General features: G+C 46.2%; 1 protein-coding gene across 1 annotated transcript in view; it reads right to left on the bottom strand.

Annotated features, from left to right (window-relative positions):
• The window catches only part of U2af50 (U2 small nuclear riboprotein auxiliary factor 50), a 59,018-nt gene that overhangs the window by 27,050 nt on the left and 8,316 nt on the right, over positions 1-23,652 (bottom strand). The window contains exons 3-5 of the mRNA XM_075681271.1: positions 13,736-13,869; positions 6,877-7,112; positions 352-468 (exon numbers count right to left, since the gene is read on the bottom strand). Coding sequence (XP_075537386.1) covers positions 352-468; positions 6,877-7,112; positions 13,736-13,869 — 487 coding nt within the window. The remainder of the gene's footprint in view (positions 1-351; positions 469-6,876; positions 7,113-13,735; positions 13,870-23,652) is intronic.

Here is a 23,652-nt window from a genome sequence, read left to right on the forward strand (position 1 = left end):
GGGATCCAACCCTGGTCGAAGTTTTACCAGTGCAGTTGCTCTGCCATTAGAAGGCAGAGCGACTGAATACCACAGTGTCTATGTCGTAGTCATAAAGCAAGTCACACAATGAACTGCTAAGTGACGAGCGGCACTCATTGAATCCTTTTCCCCAAGGACTTCATATTTCAAAAGTAGGAGTGCGGGCCTTGCACAAATAAATATGGCAAGAAGCATCATTAGCCGCTTTTAGTGAAGCAGTTCAGATGACCCAGCCTGTCCACTGCATGCAGTGGTCTGTCCGTGCACAGCCAAAGTGCATGGATGAGATCACAAAGAAGATTGTCAAATATGTTATTCAGAAGTGTTTACCTCTAAAAATGCAAAGTTCTTGTCCAGGTTGATCTGGCAAGCTAGCACAGGGTTGCCTGGTGCTTGGGAGAAGCCACAGGCGTGCATCTGGGCGTTGAAGTAGTCCATCATTTCCTCCTGCAGAGACATGTCGGGACAATGTGAATTTACACTCAACGTTCAGCCCTCATAACTGTGAAAGAAACATTCCATATAGTAGTGTGAAAAAACAATCTTTCATTTATGCAGTCAAACCTAACTGAAACTCGATGCTTTCACAGAAGGCCACGCATTATGTTTACTGTATGTATAGCAAAGCTGTCTCATATTCAGTGGGCAATTTGGCAGAATCTGCAAATAGGAATCGCATCCACAAGCAGTGAGCAAAATGCATTGCTATGCCACTTGCAGGCATAGCAGACCAAGTCAGAGAGCACAGTACTGCTACAAGAAGCATCTCTAAATTCCTGTTCGGTGCTTTTCTTTTGCAGGGCCCCGAACAATGAAAACATTTGAAAGTCTTGCATACAGAGTTCAACTTGATACCTTTGCTTATTGGCTGTGCCCGAGTGATAACTACAAAGTTTATCCCGTTTATCCACTCTTTCTGCTTCCAACATGAACGGGTAATATGACTAGCCCATTGTTACAGGAACATTAAGGGAAAACATCAAATCAATCTAAAAGGTTAGTTTGCCATGGTTGTTTAATGACAAGTGATGACATAGCTGCACAGAAAATTTCTCCAAGTGAAATCACGCAACGACAAACGACACTCACTGCATTGAAAATATCAGAGGTCATACTTTTGCCGACACTACTGCATGCTTTGTGCAAGAGTGAAACACCTGCACAAAATGTGGCAACATAGTTGCATGAAAAAGGAAAATGTACAAGTTCTTGAATAGGGAAATTGAATACAATGTGCTAAACTGCAGTTTTCTGTCATGCAAATGTTCAATATAAATTGACATTTTTAAAAATTGTCAGTGCTTGACAATAATTTACTGACAGCACATGCGCTGGTTTCCCGAACAGCCATTGAACTTTTTAGCGCAGGTCTTGCTGCAGTGTTAAACATGCCACATATGGCCTTCATTGCAACTGAAATAGTAGTTAACAAATATAGCAGAGCTCGCTTTTTTTTTTTCATCAATGAGGCAATCGAGCTAAAAATTACCAGACTAGTTTCATTCATTTTTATTAGAATAGCTTTCCCTGCAACTCTGGCATTATTAAGCCGCTTCTACAATTTAGAATATAAACATGTAAAAGCTGATGAAATTACAAACATGAAATCTGCTTTTCCAATCACGCAGGGTTGCAAAGAAGGTCCCCACTCTTATTCAAATTTTAAGTCAGCCGCTGAGCTCGGTCTATTCCATGATATTTTTTAAAGTCCTGTTGTGAATAACTATGCTAAACAACCTGCGACTGGACATTATCTGAAGCTTCTTTAAAATCCAACATCCTGCTTGAGTGAGACTGTACCAGGCTAGTATTGGGAATACCGAACTGCAACACAAACGGCACAATCAAGAAGACAATACAGCGGCACATGGAGAAAGGAAAACTGAGGAAAAAGTCACGTGGCATTTCTTAATGTAGTCGCCATGCTGTTGGGGCACAATGGCAGTGTTGTTATGGTGGTGTGTGCTAGTGTGTGTGACTTGTGCTGTTTTCGGCATCTTTTGTTCAGGCTCAGAAGCGGTTGCTTTTCTTGCCTAATGACATTTTGAGATGTAACCTCTGCCCTCTCGGTCGCCAGACTTGCCCTTTTTAAATGCTAATAAAGAAAGAAGAAGCAATCCTTGAGTTTAACTTAAATGCTCAATCAGACAAACAGAGAAGAATTGTCGAGGGAATGTGACCAGAATTTCGTCGCACGATCTGCTGCAGTGTAGATCTTGTGCCGTGGCAAAGGCGTCATATGTGCAAGTTTGCACTAGTCTCTGCATTTTGTGTGAATCAGGTTATTCAGACCCTGCTTCCCCGCCTGCTGTCGCGGACAGATAGAACTCGAAGTAAAAAGCGTGGAATGAGCGCACGTACAACGCTGTACACAACATACCACACATCAAGTCATGGACGAAGGACGATTTGGGAGTACGTTGTTGTCTTCGGTGGATTCATGCCAACGTGCCATCACAGACTGAAACGGCTGTGTTTCAGAATGCACAATAAATGCCTTGCAGGTCAGTGACAGTTGTGCACTGTTTCTGCTTTTGACAGCGGACGATCCATTTGTGGCACACAAAACAGCTATGCGGAAGGATGAGAAAGAAGCAGCTGCAGTGAATAATAAAGGAATGAACTCTGCTTGCCATAGACATGTTATCTGTGCGACCAAGGGGCGCAGGGAAGTGAAGACTGGCGGATGCAGTGCAAGAGTGAACAAGGCTCAACAGAACTTACGCCTGCACGACTATCCAACGGCTGATGGTCAATCACACGTAACAAGCTTGGTCAATGCGGTAGCCACACGCGTACACACATACTGTTTATCACCGCTTGGCGGCTACCACAGAACTTTGTTTCTGTGAAGCTTAACTTCATGGGAACAATACACCTCAAGATGCAGTCAAGTATCTAAATGTGTTCACTTCTGCTAGCCTCCTCGTTGGCACGCTGTGCGACCACCCAAAACTTGTTCAATAAAGCAGAACGAAGCCATGACTGGCATACTATTTGTCCTGCTAAACTGCAGATCAGCTGGCCATAGGTTGATGTGTTGTGATTTATGTAAAGCGTGATGCCAATCACCGCCTGTGTATTCTTGCAGTACATTGAGAATGCGCCGATTTTCACAAAAGCTGGCAGAAACAGCAGACACTGGCCTTATGGTCTAATTTGCCAAGTTTGCCATGAACTTATTTCATTGCTAGAGCACAATACTCAGAAAACATGACTTTGGCAATGGCCTTTGGATTGGATTGGCATTGACATGGAATTGGCATTGGATTGGATCCAATGATTGGATTGCTACGTTGCGTGCACGTTTGGTGCAGCTCGGCGTAGGTGTACGCCGGAGTAAGCCACAGAGGAGAATCTGCCCAAACAAAATGGTGTGCCCGGCTAATGTCATGATGGATTGGTCTAAGAACTTGTTGATGCTAGATACTGGCAAATTCACTGGAATGGAAAGGGAGCAGTTAGACACACATTAAAGAAAGGCATGGCATAATGTCGTGTTTTTGTTAGGCGCTAATGCACTGGATTAGCAAAAGAAGCAGAGGGAAATCGCATGCTGAGAAGACCGATAAACATACAGTGTGCCGGAACTTGAGAAATAATATTGAAATGTCCAAGAATTTACATCTATGGCTAGAAAATGAGCGCACGGTGGCTGTTGGAGCAGCAACTTATCATGAAGCGGCTCGAATTTCTCGTTTCCTTTTCCAGGATTTCGCATTTCACTACTGTTCAGCTCGGACACCTAACAGCCAAACTTCATCGTTATAACAGATAATGCGGCATTGTGGCATTGTAGCAAGCAGGCTATTTCACCATAGAAAACATACAAAAGTTGACGGTGCAGCAGCTTCTTATTGTTATAAGCAATACATTGTTAAAACCGGTATCGTTATAAGTGGGTTCGACTGTGCACGATGTACGAGATGCAGATGCATATCGAACTGGTACGGCTTCGGCATCCCAAGACAAGTTTTGTTGTTTTCTTATTGCACAGTGTTCAAAGACAGCGACGGGAAACCGAAACAAAATCGTGCTGTTGGGCGATGCCGGATGCTGCTGAAATGAAATGTGACCCTCATATCGCATCACCTGCAGCAGGGAACCGTGATGCATTTTGATTATCGTCTACTGAAAGCGTGCAGTGTACTACTAACGACGCTATGCCCCATGCGCTGTAAAACAGATAGGTGAAGATGCTCATTTTCACCTATCTTCCATCTATGGCGGTGATAGCTGTGAATTCGGCGTGCGATGATTCGGGAGGCGAATTGCTGGTACCGGAATAAGAAACTCAGTGCTGTAACGTCTCAACACCGCAAAGGCGTTAATTGCACATTTGCCCGGTGTCAAACCACTACCCATCCATCAGCACCTATCCAGACGTCGATGCAGCATGGACACTGACTGTTGAAGGGTCCCACAAAAGGCCCTCACCCTGCCCTTTACCTGTCAGCCTGAACGAAGGATGAAAAGGATGGGAAAAACGATGATTTGGCAGTCACAGTTAATTAGATGTTTAACACAAGTCAAATCACCACCCACCCATCAGTGCCTATCCAAAGGTCAACGCCGCATGGACACAACTCTGGATGGGTTCCACAAAAGGCCCTCACCTGCCCTTTATGGGTCAGCTTGAGCGAAGGATGTAGGGAGGGGAATGATGTCGACGACCTGAGAGGCGCAAATTGCTTTCTTGCAACTTATTCCAAACCAGTCTCTTCGGAGGCGGAGTTACTGCGAGCATGGGCGTGGTATCACAACGGAGTCGACGATGGTGATTTGCTGCTGGAAGGTCTTCAGATTCCCTAGTCAACACGCAGGGAAGACGACGGTATCAAAAGCACAGACTTTTCGAGAGTAAGGACAGAGGGTCCTGATATGAACTTGGACTTAACTTGCTCCTGCATGGAGTGGGCTTCCGTACTGGGGCCGTGTAACTAAGCCAAATAAACCCTTTTTCCTTCATTTTCTATAACCTGACGTAGTAGTCGATGGGCTTGGTGGATTCCATGTCCTGAACACCAGTCTAGCCGCAACAGTGCAGGCCGGCGTTTCCACGTAATTCAGGTGAGCGAGTTTGGCGGGGAAGCTGATGCAGCGGGCTGCTATATACCGTTCTCGATTGCGCACACCTCGCACATTTTCTTGTTTACATGGGGTCCCTATAACGTAAAACTATTCCAATCTGTTTTCATTCAACTCTCCTGACCTCAAATTTACGTAACCACCGACATAAGCATCGGGCAGTAACCTGCAGTGTTGTTTGAAAAGCCCAATCAAACGCGCTCCTAGTTTATAGCAGGTGACTTTTTTGCTTTCAAAGAGAATAACATTGCCTACATTCAGCAAATTTTCTTATCAAAGTGGCTGACAAAATGCGAGGAGCTGAAGTGGAGAGGGTTTCGATGGGGCTGAGCCAGCACCGTGAAAGTAGACAACCAGATAAACAGGGCGGTGCCGGTGTCTGCGATTGATTCGCTTCCCCTTACTCGCGGTGGCTAGTCAAAAATCGTGGTGACATGCAATGGCACCTTAAAGGTGTCATCAAAACGGATCCTCAGCAAAGAAGCAGTGGCATAGCGATGTCATATATGTGCCGAAAGGTCTCGATAATGTTATACTGCAACACAAAAATGTTTATTATACGCAAATAAATCCATGCTCCCCAGCCGCTCCGACTAGCTAGTGCCAGAGCAATCGGCGGGCAGCCATCTTTTTATTCCTTTGAGAATGGGGCAGTCTCCAGCTATCCAGAAATAACTTTTCTGGATAGCTGTTTAGAATAGCTTCTGAAAAGTTTAGAATAGTTTTACGTTACAGTGCTTAGGCTCTAGCAGTCGGAAAACGTATACGATCAGTCTGCGGCATGGAACAGCGATGTGTTTGTGTTATCACCAATTAAAAGCGTGCAGTGCGCTTCCAACGGCACCACACACCGTGAAACAGATGGGCAAAAATGCTTATCGCAATATGGTTGCCAGCGATAGCTCTGAATACGGCATGCGACGAACCCGGAGGCAATTTGCTGGCACAGAATAAGAAAATGAGTGCGCACCGGCATTTTCAAGTGACGAGCCTTGTGCATTTTCTTGTTTGCATGGGATCCAGTGGCCACAAAATGTATCATATGATTGCAGTTTGGCGATGTATGGAATGTTAGTGCCGAAAAATTGTGTTTTCCGCGAAACGAACTGGTAAAAGATAAGTGTAACTCTATTGGGGCAGTTTTTTTGTTCTTGATCGCAAATGTTGGCGCTGGGAAATCATAGGTGACGGAATAATATCAACGAGGTTCTACTGCACTCCTTGATGAATAATTACAGCAAGAAAAAGTTTTGTTTCTCATGTGTGAGTGGCTTCCAAACAGTATCAATTAGCTTATGCCATTTAAAAAATGAAAGCCTGGTGCTAGCGCTAATTGAAAGCATGGAAGTTAAGTCAGCGGACCATTCATATTGACTTGCATCCCCTGTCTGCCGACTGAGATGTCCTCCTCTTTGGAGGACTCAGAGCCTAAATCAAGAATCTTCGTAATATCGCCTGCTTTAGGACGAAGTTGAATTGAGTCAGCAGGAGCTTCGCTGACTGCCTATTTCTGGCACTTCCTTTGTGCAAAGTCCAGGCACTACATGCAGCACCCAACGCTGTCAATTTTTCTTATTCTGTTCTCATTTCTGCAGCGCCATTGAAAACCCGAACTAGACACTGGGAACTGCTCAGATTGTCACTCTCAATTCACCCTTGTTGCACATCCACGGTACCAGGCGTGCGAGAAGTGTGGACATGCTTAGTTTGTCTACCGGACGTAAGGGATCAACACACTACTGTGACAAACAATGAGAGAGCACTTGCCTCAGAGCAGCCAAAAGGTATATTTCCCACGTAGAGACGCCGTGCCTGACGAGTGATGGTGCCGCCCACAATAGGCACAGCAGCTGGTGGTTGGATGATTGCCTGTGCAACAGGGCCTGCGCCCCCTCCTCCTCCCCCTCCCCCAAGGCCTCCTCCGCCTATGGTCGTGGTAGTCCCGCCCACTGTGGCTATGGCGCCCGTAGCTGCCAGCATAGTGGCCGGAATCTGACCAGACGCTGTAAGGGAAGCATGCAGTTAAGCATCCTGCTGTGAAGTTGTGCAGCATACAATAAATAAAGCATTTTTCTCAACCTCCGCACCAGTCTCAACCACCAGTATGGTTGGAACCACAATTTACCTCCAAGGAGTATAGATGACAAAAACTTCTATAAATTGGTGAGTAGGCAGAATCCGGTGCGTTCGTTATGAGGAATTTTGTTAAGCAGTGCTAGCAGGTTCAGTTCTTGTTAACGTGAATTTGCTAACCACACTTACACCTACTCTCTAAATCAGGTGGAAGCTAGCTTTCCCCACAAAATGGCCATTGCCTAAATATGAATAGCTTCAGGTCCCTGAAGACAGCACAATAGCTCTAGACAAACATTTTAACTTACAGAAGAGTCCACGTGAGAAACTTCACGTGAACTCTCCAACACATAAACATTTCAGAAGCCATAGGTCAATTTGTCACTGATTCAGGGTAGTGCTGTGAAGCTAAGCTGAATTTCTTGAAACAACAGGTTTCCAGCGTCTTTTATGTCAGGCCAGTCTCAAAGGGGCCCTCAAACACTTCAAGCCACAGCTTTATGTATGCGGATTTTGTAGATTGATGGTTGGAGAGATAAATGCAATGAGAATGGCAGCGATAGTTGTACGCAGTCCAAAGTTATTCAGTCGAGAAATGTGAAAATACAAGAAAAAAATGCATGCCCTCAACTCCAATTTTGCATGCTTTTCTGCCCCATTTCTCTCAGCCACTGGCCTAAACACCTCATTGCCAATGGTGAGAGCCCGAACCGCTTACGTAGCAGAAGTTCGCACTGCATGGTTGCCTACATGTTCTATGTTCCTGGATTCCAGTGTGCTGATGATGCTGTTACCAGGGTAAAAAAAGTACAGTGGAACCCTATTAAACAACTTTCTCGGGACTGCGAAAAAGCGTCGCAAAATCCGAACATAAATTATGCCTATAAAAATACTACTTATTTCGCGCGACGGATTTACGAGAAACTTCAATGTAAACTACTAACATACTCTGCAGGGCTTGGAAATGCAAATTACCAAAAAAGTAAATGCAATAAGAATTAATGCTGCAGTACAGGTACCAATCATGCTTTATTCAAACGAACCTTTACGGCACTCCACTGCCCAGTGCCGCGATTCCCGCCAGCCGACGCGAACTTTAATAAAAGTCGGTAAGTTTCTTTTGGACCTTGTTTGATCCGTGAACCAAGAGCTTTCGCTCGAGTTGGGCAACGTCCAAAAGGAGGTCTTCTACTGTGTCGCATGAACAGATGAAGTTCCGGATGCCGTCTATGTGCTGTAGCACCTTGGCGAACATGGTAGGCACAGGCATGGCATCTGTAGCGTTGTCGTTGCCCTCGTCTGATGTCGCAGCGGTGTCGGCACTAGGGAGGCAAAGCCTCCTCAGTGACGTCATCCAGCGACACCTCGTCGCAGGTCGCAACATTGTCGTTGGCCTCTACGGACTCAGCGAAGGTCGTGGCAAGGTTTAAACCCTCGAAATCGTCACCGGCGAAGCCTGCATCAGCCTTGAGCGGCATCGAGGTTGTTGCGTCCCCAGCACAGGAGCCAGTCTCTCGCTTAAAGCCACAGTGCTTAAACCAACTTAGCGATTGTGCTTTGCGACACCGCGTTCCACAAAGCGGCAATAAAAATACATGGCGTCGAGCACAGTGATTTTTCTTTCCGACTCGCTGCGCTAACCGAAGCTGCACTAACTGCTTCCGGTACCCTTACTTGATGCACTTAATGATGCTGGCATCCAGCGGCGGCAGCCTGCTTGTGCAGTTAGGTGGGAAAAAACAACAACCTTTCTGTTCCTCAGGCTGGAAGTATCAGGTGGGTGGCACAGCATGTTGTCCACAATATTTTCCTCGCCTTAGCACCCATATTGTTATCCAGCTGCTGCAAAAAATTGCTGAAGAGCGAAGACATCATCCATGTCTTTATGTTGAAGTTGTAGCTGCATGGCAGCGTCTTCAAGTTGTTAAAGCACTGTGGCTTCGCAAACCTTCCAACAACGAGCACGGGCAGCCTTTCTGAACCGTCCTCATTAGCGCAGAATAGTGCCGTCACACGCTCTTTACTATGCTTGCCACCATGACAGCTGTCGCCCTTAAATGCAAGGGTTTACTTGGGCTGCATATGGTAAAAAATACCGCTCTCATCGGCGTTGAAAACGTCGCAGGGCTTGTATGTAGCAATCATCTCCGGCAGCGACTCCAACCACTCATTCACCGTCGAAACGTCCACGGAAGTGCTTTCTCTGCAGGAGCGGCTGTACACAAACCTGTTTCATTTTTCAAAGCGATCCAGCCACCCGCTCGATGCCTGAAAGTCGTCAATGCCCAGACGCAATGCAGTGATTATCTGTAAATTTGTTTTTAAACAATCATGGAGGAGTGAGTGGTGATGGCAATGATGCGGTCAGCAGCGATGCAGTGATTTGTCTGCGTGATTAAAATATTAAATATTTCAATTTTGGTGCTTTAAGCTATGCTAAAAGCATCTCTAACTGTCAGCATACGCAACCTAGAACAGAAAGACTGTGGCTTGAAAAGTGTGGCTTGAAAACCTGTAACGCATACGGAAAAGCTTATTAAATGGCGCCAATGACATGGCCTTGATGCGAAGATATCTTGTACTTCGAAGACAGGATATGATGAATGGGAGAGTTGCATGATGGTTGGTACAAAATGTAATGTGCAGCTTATGTTCGCATGATATTGAGAGTACTGTGAAAAAAGCTACAACAACATTATCTTTTAAAACCATTTTAAGTATCACAGAGCCACAGGCGAGGTGCTGCAACCACGAGAACAATGCATCCCATTTTGAGCACTTCGGAGTGCTAACAGCTACCTTGTGGGAGCTGTTATAATTATATACGTGACACCATGGCCTCAGAGATTAGACCACGTGACGGCAAATCGCTGAGGCCATCATAAAGCCATCAGCAAGCTGGGCAGGCTTGGCAACCATGGCACGCCGGCTTACACCAAAGCACTGCTGCTGTTAGGCAATGCCATACCACATAAAGGGGAGTGAAATGTGCACCTTAAGCCGTGGCAATTTGAGTGGTGAGTTACTCAGATTTTGCTTGTATCTTGAATTTTCCTAACTCCTTTCGTTGTGTTCTATGACATGCCGAGAACCAACCTAGCGCAAATATGGGGACCCAAATAAGGCGCTGCAGGGCCCTTTTAAAGGGAAGCTGAAAGCTTTTCCAGAAAAAAAATGAGTTAAGAGCTGTACGTCGTGGTTTTCAATCCTCCGAATTCGAATATTGCAACGAAATTAAGCGAAACAAGCGCAAACAGATTTTATTTCGACTAAAAGTGCAGCAGCAGACTCGGGGCAGCTCACGCGCCTCGTGACGTCAACAATGGTGTTCGTCTGGACCGACCGCTGCCGCTGCACGTGAAGCACGGTGTAAGGTAGTTTGGTGCTCAGCACAATGCGTTGGCGGGCTAGTTGGTGCGAATCCATGAATACTTTGTTTAGCGCAAAACAACCTCAGTCATTCAGTCATTGGGGTCACAGTGCATTAGTGTGCGTTCCTTAACCTCGTAGAGTGCTGAATATGGTTTTTTGGATTCTGTCGCATGAGTGCGCTCTTGTGATCGGATGTTGGTGGTTCCACCACATGGTGCTCACTGCGCATGTTCCTCTAGTTTCAGCTGTCTATAAAGAAGTGATGCAATAAAATGATGTCAGTTGAGAGTAGCGCCTTGTCCTGTCGTCTTTCTTGTGTCTGCTGTTTTGCCGAGATGGTAATGGAAAATTTCAAGAGCTTGCGTTTCTCTTAGGAGTTCGGCGTTAAGTCCAAACCCCATGACAGTGATTTTGCGTGCGACGGCAACGGCTTCGGGCAACATTACGGGTCGTCGCTTGTACAGATCGCTTGGCGTTGTCGCTCAACCGCTCCTTTCTAGAAATCTAGAACTTGTCGCTCGAAAGTGCTATGAGCGACTAGCCAATAGCGCGAAGCCGGAACTGGATGCACATAACTCAAATACTACTGATTGTTGCACGGGATGAGCAAACTATTGAATTTTACATGTGCAAGAATAAGAACCTAGTGCAAGACCTTCAGAAATATTCTGTGCTCCTTTTTACAGTAAAATACATCAACTTAAATTAACCCTTTCCCTGTCACGGACGTACCAGAACATCTTCGCGCTCCCCTCCCCACAGTGTCACTGACGTACCGGTACGCTCTATCGTGCGTTCAAAATTTCGCGCCTGAGCGTAAAGCTGGCGCTCCTGGACTGGCCATGCCATCTGTTCACTCTTTCTACAAGTTCGTATTTTCGCCTCGACCTGTGTTAGTGCATGTATTGAAGAGTACGGTGTGACTGCCACTCGCCCCTCTCTCTCTGCTGAGTGGCGCGGCGGCTCCGCGTTCGCTGTATCATGCGTCGCGCGCGTGTGGTTATGGGTTCAAGGGTTGTTCTGCCATCTCCGCTGGTTTGAAGGTTTTTATTTTTCTTCTGTTGGTGTGCCTGCTACAGCGCGTCAAGTTCAGAGGCACGCGCCGCACCGTTGCCTCTCTAAAGAGTGACTCGATTGCTGCTTTTGCTCTCTCGCCGCACCCTCGCTTCCGACTTGCAGCAGCAAACGTAAAGCCCTTCAAACTTTGTTTTAGCCTTTTTCCATCTCCCTCCGTCTTCTTGATCACGCAACGTCCCATTTCTCTCCATTGTGCGGGCGATTGAAAGCGCATGTTCCCTGCGCGCGGTTACTTTCGGATGGCTGAGAGCGCGGACTTTCGTCTGTTCATTGGAGCGGTGGCTCAATTCCGATTCAGAATACGAGCCGAGCTCGGATTCGGACTCAGACAGACTCATGCGAGGAAGAGGTGAGTTCCGCATCGTCAGGTTCGGATGTTGAATGGATGTTATAGTCAGGCTGATAATGATGATGTTTACTAACAACAGCTGCAGAACACTGAAATGTGCATATTGCATTGAGTATGTTGTTTGTATACCAATCATAATCAAAAATAAATTGCTATGTTCATTCCCTGTTATGCTCGTTCCCTGAAACCAAGCTGACACTGGGGGGGGGGGGGGCGTCACGGCCAGAAAGGTCCGACAGCGAAAGGGTTAATAAAGCACGCGTCATGCTAGTTTCGGCGCATATATTGCTGCCCTCATACCAGGAAGTCGTCGCTCAAAGCCGTCGCTCGCATGGAGTTCGGCTTGTAGCCGACCAGTGAGCCCGAAAGCCATCTCCATCGCCTCACTTGTCGCTGTCGCATGCAAGGTCGCTTGCATGGGGTTTATACTTTACTCCCTAGATGTACGAGCCGATTGCGAAGAGCCAGCCTCTCCAGGAAGCAAAAAATGCTGGTGCAAGCAGTGTTTTCGACGCAAACGAAGGCGAAGCGTTAGCATCTCCTCGTGTTGGAAATGTTCTTTAGTGAGTATGTTTTTGGTAAGCTGCACTCAGCGATCCAGTGAGTTCGTTTCCGGGCAAACAACTGTAGTGTTATGTTCCTGCATGCCTCCTCGTAGAACGTAAGCGGTGATGCGATCTTCGGCATTTGTGCGTTGCCCCAAAGCTGTCAGCAATCTACAAAGCCGGTTTAAATGCGGGAGAAGTTTACCGCCTCTTGTAGCACATGTAGTGTAGAACCTTCATCAGTGCGCCATCTGCATGCTACTCGTAACCGGCAAATTCCGTCGGCTACGTGAGATGGTCAGTTTCTCTATGTGCGCAAGAGAAGGGGGAGCGCAGCGTGCTGGAGTGAGCCGGCTTTCCAACACATGCAAACTTTACACTTGCACTGTGTTATGGTAGCTGCATGCAGGCTGTTTCACAACACATGTGCGAATAGAAAATTTGCGGCGCTTGGCCATGAAACCTGCGCCAAAGGTGGGAGATAAACATGCACCTTCCATTCAGCATGCTAACACGAAGGAGAACCCAAAGTACGCATTATTGATAAACTCTGGTAGTAATCGTCATCACAGAAATGGTTAGAACACAGCAGTGTTGTTCTTGAGCGCTTAAAATTCTTTCACTTTACAGCAGCCTCCCACTTAGCTGAAAGCTTCTTGTCTTGCGGGAAGTAATGGAAGAAAACATTGTCGTGGCCGCTAGTTTTCATGCAACTGTAGGCTGCACAGAACGGTGGCATTGTCGGCCCACCATTTCAATTGATGGTGCGCACGTTAACCACCACTCTACATAGACACAAACAAAGGAATGCAGGGTCGAGCGAAGCAGCTAATAAAGGCAAGCACGCAGAAACAAGCACGGTCAGGCACGGCCGCTGAGACTGCGAAGGAACGGAACACCAGTGCTGACGTCACTACGCCAGTTTCAGGTCCCCGCTCGCATCTCAGCGTCAGCAGCAGCGCGCGGCGCTTGACGGGGGGCGGAGCGACAGCGCAATTTTAACCGACGATTATATTGCTCCTAAGTAAAAAATCCACCCCAAAATTTTACCTGCATGGTTTATACGCTTCCTGCATGCATATATGAGTGTCTTATTGAATTCGACAGACTCTTCAGTTTCCCTTTACAGGCCTTGTACTACAGGCCTTTTCCTTTTCTGGGAAATATCAAGTTGGATATAGGCAAGACCAGGCTGGAAACATCTGCCTACCTTGCATGGCCTTGTACTGAAGGGGAGTGATGTGCTCAAAGCCAGGAGGCGGCACATCCCAGTAAATAGAGGGCTTCCTTCTGCGAGACTTTTTTGCTCCTCCGGCAGCGCCTCTGTCTCGGCTACGACTTCGGCTGCAAGCGAACACCAAAGCAATGTCATGGCTTGTAACATGATGCAGTATACATTAACATGCATGACTTCAATAAGACAAGGGCCCTGTATAGGCATAATGTAACATTCCATTCACTCAATTTTAGTCCTGTTTTATGACCCACCATTCACAATCATACAATCCTGATAACTTGGGTGATAATGACAAAAGGAAGAGAACTGTTTTGCTACCACAAACCTGTTTACATTACTGCACTGCAACAGAACATAATAGTCTGACAAGACACTAAATTAAGATAAAGAGGTTTAACATACCAAAGCAATACACAAGCCATGGGTGGTGCCATAGCAGAGGATTCCACACTAACTTCAACCACTTGTGGTTCTTTAGCTCGTACAGAAATCTATGTACACAAGCATTCTTTTTCGTTTCGCTGCCACCGTAATACAGTCTATTACAGTTGGGAATTGAAGCTGGAACCTCGTGCTCAGCAGGAGGACACCACAGTCACTGAGCCAATGATGATGATTAGTGGGTTTTATTGCAGAAAGGGCCCGATGTGGCCAAAAAAGCACGAAGTTGATAGTAAGGGCTTGTCAATGGTACATGAACTGTGAATTATGAGTGGTGGCTGAAACACGGCTGAAAAGAGGCCTAAAAACGTTAAGTGAAAAGTGCATATATATATATATATATATATGTATATATATATATATATATATACAGTCGAACCCGACTATATCGAACCCGTTTACATCGAATTATTCCATATATCGAACAATTTTTGGACACGGTATAGTTACAATGAGTATATATAGCAAAAATTACGCTTACATCGAACAAAACTAGTAGCGACTCCCGATATATCGAACGTCAAGCGGCGGAAAGTGCCCCCGGAAGTTGGCTTTCCCTCGCGGTGACGGGAAAACTCGGCGGCGCGGCTCCATCCAACCGCTCTCCCTACGCGACCGCGCTACCTCGGAGCCGCCGACACCCCCCTACAAAAAATGATCCTGGCCCGCCCGCCCGCACCGCCAGGCCCCGCACACTCTCAAGTTCAACAAATGGCCACAGAGGGCGAAAAATCAATCGAGGCGTGTTTCAGCGTGAGCGCGCAAGTGGAGTTACTGTAATTTGGTCGAATACTTTAATTTGTGCTTTTTCTGCTAGGGGCGCTGAACATGCTGAATTTTTTACTTTACACAAACCATTGACATAAACAGTCGAGGTGTCTAAGGATGTTTCTTTACCTCAGGCAAATAGGCAGTTGATTTTTTTTAAATTTGATTGTTGAAGCTGCTTTTTAGTCATAGCGTCAAGGTTTTTGTACTTGAATAACCACCGACAGCCGACAGCCTATTGGCATCGATGTGTTTCCTGGCCGTTGGCGTTCGAATACTACGGCGGTAAAACATTTTCGAAAGCATGCTGGTTTCGTCTGCGAGTCATTACATAGACTTGCTGTAAAGAGGTCTACGCTTGGCAAAAAAATAGTGCCTCATTTTGTTTAGGCGTTGATTATCATAATGAATGCGGCGGAGGTTGAGGAAGTACGCTTGAAGGTACGTTTTTATGCCGTTGATCTCCATAACACCGTAACTACGCAAATCGATGTCACAGAACACCCGATGCATCATTGTGTGTTCTCCGTCATCGCTTGTTTGCTGTACGCCTACTAATTCTTCATTTCTTCTTCAAGTGTTGTACCCTCCTTTTTTCCTTGTTCTCTTGTGCTTCTCTTACAGTATGTTGTTCCGTCAGCTGTAATGCGCATTTGCAAAACCAATACGTTTGATAAGACGCAGTGGTTATGATAATTTCACTACACATGTAATAAGCTGGCACATATGGTTCAGATACAGATACCTGTATGCGGAGTTGCACGACGTTGATGCGGAGATTAGGATAATTATGACACTCGTAAGGAAGAGGCAGCTGACGGCCGTAAGCTGTTGCGTTCTTTCCGCCAAACTACCCGGCCTGGTAGTGCTGTAAAGATGCTGTATAAAAGTGACACGCGGTGACAGGGAAATTATTATACTTAGCAGCCGGCCGTACGTTTTGTAGCTTAGGTCTTCTTTCTTGTGCGTTTGTGGTACCCTTATTAATGAGCCATTTCTTGACTATGTTCTTGACTATGTAACCGCGTTTGTGTGGATGCGTAGACGTGTGCTTTTTATTGTACTTGTAAAATGAAAATAAAATATTTTCAGGCTTGCTCAATCTTTGGTGTCGTGTGCGTTTATTCCAGTCGAGGCCATCGTGCCACCTGGAAACCGCATTATGTCAGTAGCCCTACACGAAATGCAACAGCTGGAGCGCGGCGGCACAACTCGGGGCAACGGCGGCGTAATAAACGAAAAACCGCTCGGGATGCCCTTAAAAGTCAGTTCAGAGTGTGCCTTAACTCGATATGACTCAGCGCTACATGTATTCTGCTGCGCCTCGATCGTGCTCCCGCCAGTTTGGTTGCTGTGTGGCAAATGTAGCGCCTACATATAAATTTAGGCGCTAGGTTTGCCACATAGCAACTAAACTGGCGGGAGCACGATCGAGGCGCAGCAGCCAGAAACCCAGTAAAGCCACAGAACACCTGGTAAAGCGGCCATGCTGCGCAAAACCCCGTTTCCGTTTCCGGTTGTACAGCGCCACCTGTGGTCGCATACTTTAGTTCACGACGCCACCGCTACGCTTATTTCCGTAGCACTGTGGAAGGTACAGTTTCCCTTCTCTAAGTTTGTATAGGTGTTCTGTGGCACCGCTTGCTCAGACAGCCAATCAGAGGCTCCTGTGCCCTCGTCGTGCAAGATGGCGAAAGTGCGAGTTGTCTCGCTGCTTATCTGATTCATTGTGTGCGCCTTCTCCCGCAGCGTTGCCGTGATGAAGCGGCAGAATTCGCCTTTCGTCGTGAAGCTCGAAATCATAAATCGGGTCGAACGCGGTGACAAGTCGGATGTCCCCGCAACGTACAAGATTCCGAGGTGCACTCTCGGCACGATCTTGAAGGGGGAAATTAGGGCTAAAGCGGCCTAACTCGCGACCCGGTGCCCGTAGTGCCCGTGGCGCCCGACGCGTACGCGCGGCCGTGTACGAGTGGTTCATCCGAAATAGCTTCAGCCGTACCGACTTCCGCGTGCTCGGTGATGACTGTAAATTCTGATTAATGCGACGAAGCCGTTGCCGTTGTTGCCGAAGTTTGGAGCGAACTGTCAGAATTTCCGGGAGCTGTTGACGAATCAACGGTGGACGAGTTTGTGAGCGCAAATGGTGGTGTCGCGACCACGGGAGAGTCCGGAAACGAAGACTATATTGCCGACATCGTGCCGAGCACAAGTGAAAATGGGCAAAACGAGGAAAGCAACGACTGTCTTTGGCCCACATCTTCCGAAGTGACCGGTGCGCTCGCACTAGTCCGGTGCTTCTGCGCGAATGCGGAATGTTGCGGGACGCGTACGCGCGGCCGTGTACGAGTGGTTCATCCGAAATAGCTTCAGCCGTACCGACTTCCGCGTGCTCGGTGATGACTGTAAATTCTGATTAATGCGACGAAGCCGTTGCCGTTGTTGCCGAAGTTTGGAGCGAACTGTCAGAATTTCCGGGAGCTGTTGACGAATCAACGGTGGACGAGTTTGTGAGCGCAAATGGTGGTGTCGCGACCACGGGAGAGTCCGGAAACGAAGACTATATTGCCGACATCGTGCCGAGCACAAGTGAAAATGGGCAAAACGAGGAAAGCAACGACTGTCTTTGGCCCACATCTTCCGAAGTGACCGGTGCGCTCGCACTAGTCCGGTGCTTCTGCGCGAATGCGGAATGTTGCGGCCTCAGCTGCTTCGACTCCTTAAACAAAGTGGAAAAGTGCGTGCCTCGCACGCAGCGAAACTGCCCAAGCAGAAGAAAATACAGGACTATTTCGTGCGAAACTAAGCTAGTTTCATCAATAAAGTGATTTTATAAATGGTATGTGCTTTTATGACATCCACTTATTTAGCAGGCTTATATCGAATTATGCTCTATATCGAACTGATAGGCGTTTTTTGGCGAGTTCGATATAGCCGGGTTCGACTGTATATATATAAGCGAAGGTTGTGGGTTCGGTTCCCACCTGCGGCAAGTTGTTTTTTCATCCACTTTAATTTCCATTAACTTATCGTTTCTTTATTTCATTTGTTAAGCACAAGTAATTTGCCCTATGTTGTCCTTGGTGTCAGTGTTTGTTGGCTTCTTATGATACGACTAATCAAAATCGGGCCCCTCGGTTAGCTTCCTTTCTTCTCGTTTATATATATATATATATATTAAAACTATGACAACGAAAAATGATGTGTGCTATGTACAAACTATATACCATGAAGAGGTTACATACCAAAATATGTCACTGTACGTAGCATTATTGCCTGAACAGCGTTCCTAAGCACAAGTGCCTGGAGATGTGTGCCATACAAGACGCTACTATCGCAGCAGCAGCCTCTGTGCTGTGAATCTCGTGGACTTATAACATGCAATAGGTCAACATCACATAAATAATTTAATGCTGATTGTTCTTCCAAAAATGGTTGTGATCCAAGAAACAATGCAAGATGAAGAGGAATGAGCCATTGGTATGCCAGATGAAAGTGCTTTTGTCGTTCTGCTTCTGCTTCCCAACACTCCAGCAAGAGGTGGAGTACGGTCAGCCTCTCGTCACATCTACCACAAAGAGGAGGTTCAGCGCTAGTGAAAAGGTATGAATGGGTACCATATGTGTGCCCTATTCTGAGGTGACTTTGTTAATGATGGCCAATTCCCTAAAAGTGGTTTACTCACATGGAGCTTATTCAATGTTTCCACATCCCACAAGTGTTGACAATACCTCAGTTTTTTGCATAGATATGGCTTCAAGAATGGCTTTGGCTGAAGCTCTAGGAAACGCATTTGTATGTGCACATCTGTAGCATATTTTGTTACATCAGTAACTGATGAGTCACATTTAACGATTTACCCCTGCCACAGCAATAACAGCTTCACTGGAGCCATTGGAGGATAATGAAAGACTGTAATACCCATTTCCTCACTAAGGTTCCTTAAACACAGTGAAAAAGGCTCTCTCACTACAGGTCAGTTGTGAAAAAGGTTAGCACAAGTAATATCATATACAGTTGAATAGGAGGGGTGCTCATTGCTTGAGTGTATTTTCAGATAATACAAGAAATTGGAGTAGCGCCTCTGCAGATGGAGTGACCATTCATTCGATTCTGTGCAGAGACTTTCTATTGGGTTTGTCCTGAAGGCTCCGGTCACCAGATGTATACCTAGATAGTAAACAGGGTTCAGCATCTTTAGGGTGTTGGAATGGCAGACTAATACACTATGGCCCCATAGTCTAAGCGTGTGCATATCAGGCTTTTATAGAGATTCACGGGGCACTTTCTGTCACTGCCCCATGTGTGTGACAAAATTTTAAGAGAATTCGTTGTTTTTTGGCATTTAATCTTGAGGTATTTTACGTGTGGAATGAAGCTTCGTTTCATGTCTAAAATGATGCCTAAAAATTTATGTTCGGTGTTCACAGGCAATTGCTGCTGTTACGATTGACCTGCAGAAGTACCGACCTACAAAATTCTCCCAGCCCAACGCAGCTGCGGGGCTGGCGATCTAGAGGAGAAGCGACCTCTAAGCCTTCCCACCCCGCTGCGGCGACTCGCTTTGTAAGGACGACAATGCGCTGTGTCAACAGCTGTACGGCGCCACTATGTCTAGACGCGGTCGGCAGACCAAGTATTGTTAGTCGCTTCGCTGTTGCCGCCACGGTTTGTTTGGAGCGGGGGAACTCCTAGAAGTTTTGCGGTGCGGTCTCACGGGTCCCAGAAGTGGTCAGTAAATGGACAGATGCCACTGACTGCAAAGTCAAACCAGGGATCAGGAGGCGCCTGCTCGGGGCAGACCCCTGTCTGCGAGGAACCTTCTCACCTCGGTGTGTTCCGTGAAACCTGTGCGGAAGTGAGTGTGTAAACCCTCCCCCTCAAAGGCATGTCGGCTACGATGACTTTGAACGCTTCGTTTGGTCGAACGGCCGTTTTCCCTCACCTAGGGATCTAGGGAGGACAGAGTGTTTATAAGCAGCTGTTACGCGGCTGCTGGGCGTGCATTCTCATTCAGTCATGCTAGACGGATGAACAGTAACATTCTCAAGTAGATACTGTAAATAAATCACATATTCCTCGTTCTCGATGAGAACAAGTCTCTCCCTTCAACAACGTCCTCAGAACAGATGAGTTGGACGACGGCATGGGCCAGCTACCATCTATTTCATGCCCGACCCCAACCATTACACTGTCCATGCAGCTAAATATCAGGATCTGGGAGCAGGGTTCTCTTTTTTGAGAACAGGACGCAGGAGTTATTAAGGGGATTTAACCTGAATCCACTCTCAGTCACCCATTTTGATACTTTATAGAGAGGCCAAGTTGAATCTGTTGCTTACAGACTGCGAGGTCACAGCATTTGAATCCTATTTGCACGTCCATTAATGCAAGTCAATAAAACACACTTCATGGATTGTGTGTACGTAGAGGATTCATTTTTACTCTAAAAAGAGTGCAACTAAGCATGCCACCCGGTGGTGCACCAGTTTCCTGAATAGATAGCCTGCATAGGGCATTGTGAACTCTTAACACAGAATGCACAGTCCGATAAGTAACTTTGTATTAAGCATATTACCATGTATGCCCATTTCTAAGAGGTCTCTCAAAATTCCGTAGCGCCAAGTTGCGTCATATGCTGTTTCAATGTCAAGGAACATGGATAGAAAGAATTTTTTGTGAATAAAAACGTCATGAGTGCATGCAATGATCGGTTGCAGAATGGCCTTGCCTAAAATCACATTGGTATGGGTCAAGTAATTTGTTTTATTCAAGGAAATGTGATAGCCAACAATTAATCATTTTTTCAAATAACTTGCAGAGGCAGCTTCAGGGTGTCTACCAAGTTGACATTTCCAAATTCCCAGAGTTTTCCAGGTTTTCCCTGAGTGACGCAGAACTACATCTTATGTCAAGACGGGCTCAAACCATGTCATCCAATGCTGTCACTCTAGTAAGCATATGAAACAAATAAAAAAAACTTATTCCAGTTTGAATACTGAGGAGGGGTTAGTGATATGCACAGCAAATAAAATTTTTTAAAAATATTGCAAATCGAGTAGGACATCCTAAATACGAATAAAAAGGAGATGCATACAGAAGCAAATATTTTCTAATAGGAGCTATTTCTATCAACTGATAGCAAGCTCAGTGGTATGAGGCCCGAACTTTGTCACAATTGAGATTCTCAAGAGCTCGTAAGTCAACCTCAGCTGCCCTGGCATACTCTCAGCCCGCACACAACGCCTCAGTGTTGTGTTTCACTGCTTTAAAGAGTTTATTTTAGTTTGGATGATGACACCTGCATCCCGGCATCACCCAACAATTTTTTTTTTTTGAGCTCAAGCTCCTTCAAAACGGCGGCAGCACGCTTCCTTTCCCGTTCATTCCTCAATGCATAGGTTCTTTCTGTTCTTGTCCTCCTTCCTCCACTCGTTCGCCCCACGAACCATCTGAAGCATCTTCTTGGTCAGTTGTGCAGTCCACGTCCGATTTTTCGTACTCCTAGGTAGGGGCCGCGAAAACGTCAGAAAAATCGGGCAGTTCGAAAACAAACGCATGTCATTTACTGCCCTTAAGGGCTGAAACCGCCACAGGCACAATCGAAAACACTCTGAAGGCTTGTCGGTACACGTATTAGGCATATCGGTGCTCGTACTGTAACAGGAGATTCCGGATGCATGCGTGTATAATTAAGGAATACATATTGAGACCCATGACAATACCCCTTCCGACACTTATAATGCTTCACCGCAATACTTTTGCGTATGCTTCGCCACGTAACATTCCTGTAATGAGGCGAAGCTGACTTCATGAACCGGCGTTATTCAACGCACTGTGGTTTCCGAGCTTCGAAGCCAATTGTGAGGACCACAAAGGCACAGTTGGTGCCATTGCTGACAGCAGCGAATTCTTTCAATGAAAAACACAGCACCCAACGGCAAGAAGCTTAATAGCTAATGTCGAAGCAGCTAGGTCTAGCGTTGCCGCAGTGCTGGCTACAGCTGTTAGTGGAACTGTGTGCGAGAGCGCCGATTACAAGGCGATGAGGTAATCAATACGGCAGCGGTGTTGGCTTTGATTAATGCCGTTTCAGACCTGCGGTCACGGCAAAAAGTCCGGAAAATCTGACGACGAAGGGTTCTCGCGTCCGAAATTTCAGACGTTCCGATACATTGACTACATGGGATACATGGTGGTTTCAGACCTGCGGTTACGGTAAAATGTCCAGAAAATCAAACAGCGAAGAGTTCTTCCGTCCGAAATATCAGACGTTCTGATACATTGACTCTATGGGGTACGTGGTGCTGACGCGAAGCCGTCCAAATTATCGGGCATCCGGAAAGTCGGTTGTTGACTGTACACTGGAAACTCCTCCAGCCGACGACAGGGCGTCAAAGACGATTTATTGTGATTCCTATCTATTACTCGAGCCAGCATTACCGCGACTTTCTACCCTTTCAGCAAAATTACCGCTAATTTTCTCTGATAGAGGCACAAATTTCCCGAGTTTTCCCCGAGTTTTTCCAAACTACTCAATATCCCTGAGAATTCCTGGTTTTCCCGGTTGGTAGACACCCTGATCTTGTTCGCACTACGAGCTGGTAAGTTGCCACTACGGACACATTTTTTCCTTGTCTGAAGGTAGGTACCACAATAGCTCCTTTCCATCACAGTGGAATGTATCCTGTTACCCAGATGTGTTGAAAAGGGACAGTACTACTACTTTTGTGTCAGGATGAAGATGTTTGATCATTGTGTACAAGACTATCAGGTCCCAGAGCAGACTTCATAGAGTTGTTCAAGAAAGCTTTGAGCTCGGCAGTGCTAAACGGTAGGCTATAGGGTTCATTCCGGCTACATTTACGGTTCAGCCTTATTTTTCCGCTATTGCTGTAAGTCTGACGAATGCCTCTGAATAATTTGCAGAACTGGACACAAGCTGGAAATGTTCTCCAAGAGCATTAGGCTGGTCTTCAAGGCTCTCTCCTTGAACGTCCACTAAAGACAATGGGTAAGGTTGCCGACTTGTTAACTTCCATAGTCTGTTCCATACTTTTGCTACTTAAGTGTAGGAGTTTATACTGGAGACACATTTTTCCCAGCTATCCTTTCCAGCACTGCATCGTATTTACTGTTCTTGCGACTTCACATGCTTGAAATTTCAGAAATTTTCTGCCATTGGGGACTTTCACAGCAGGCCACAAGCTTTACTTTGCTTTTTACGTGCAAACTCCATTTCACCAAGGAACCTGCCTCTTTTTTGGAGACCCATTTGTTTATGGTATGCACTCGCATGTGGCATCAATTATAAAAGTGGTAAAAAAAAAGGAAACGGCACCATTGAGATTAAAATCTTTAAAAGCATTTCGATGGCTAAGCGTCATTTGGTGAAATTCCCCCCAATCTGTGGATTCTAGTTTCCATCGAGGGGGTCTATATGAACAAATCATGTATTTCTGATGTTTTGAGACAAATGGGAAAACGATCACGACCATATAGATTTTTAATTACATCCCATTCTAGGGATGGCAGAAGTGTCCCAAAGGAGATGGCTAAATCTATCACAAAGTGCTATGTGCTGTACTATAACTTTGGCTCCTTTTTATTTAAAAAGCATGCACCTGAAGGAACATGGAAATCTTCTATAGGGGGTATGCACATGACATCATCTGCTAGGA

The sequence above is a fragment of the Dermacentor variabilis genome, chromosome 2, assembly GCF_050947875.1.
Source record: "Dermacentor variabilis isolate Ectoservices chromosome 2, ASM5094787v1, whole genome shotgun sequence".
NCBI lineage: Eukaryota > Metazoa > Arthropoda > Arachnida > Ixodida > Ixodidae > Dermacentor > Dermacentor variabilis.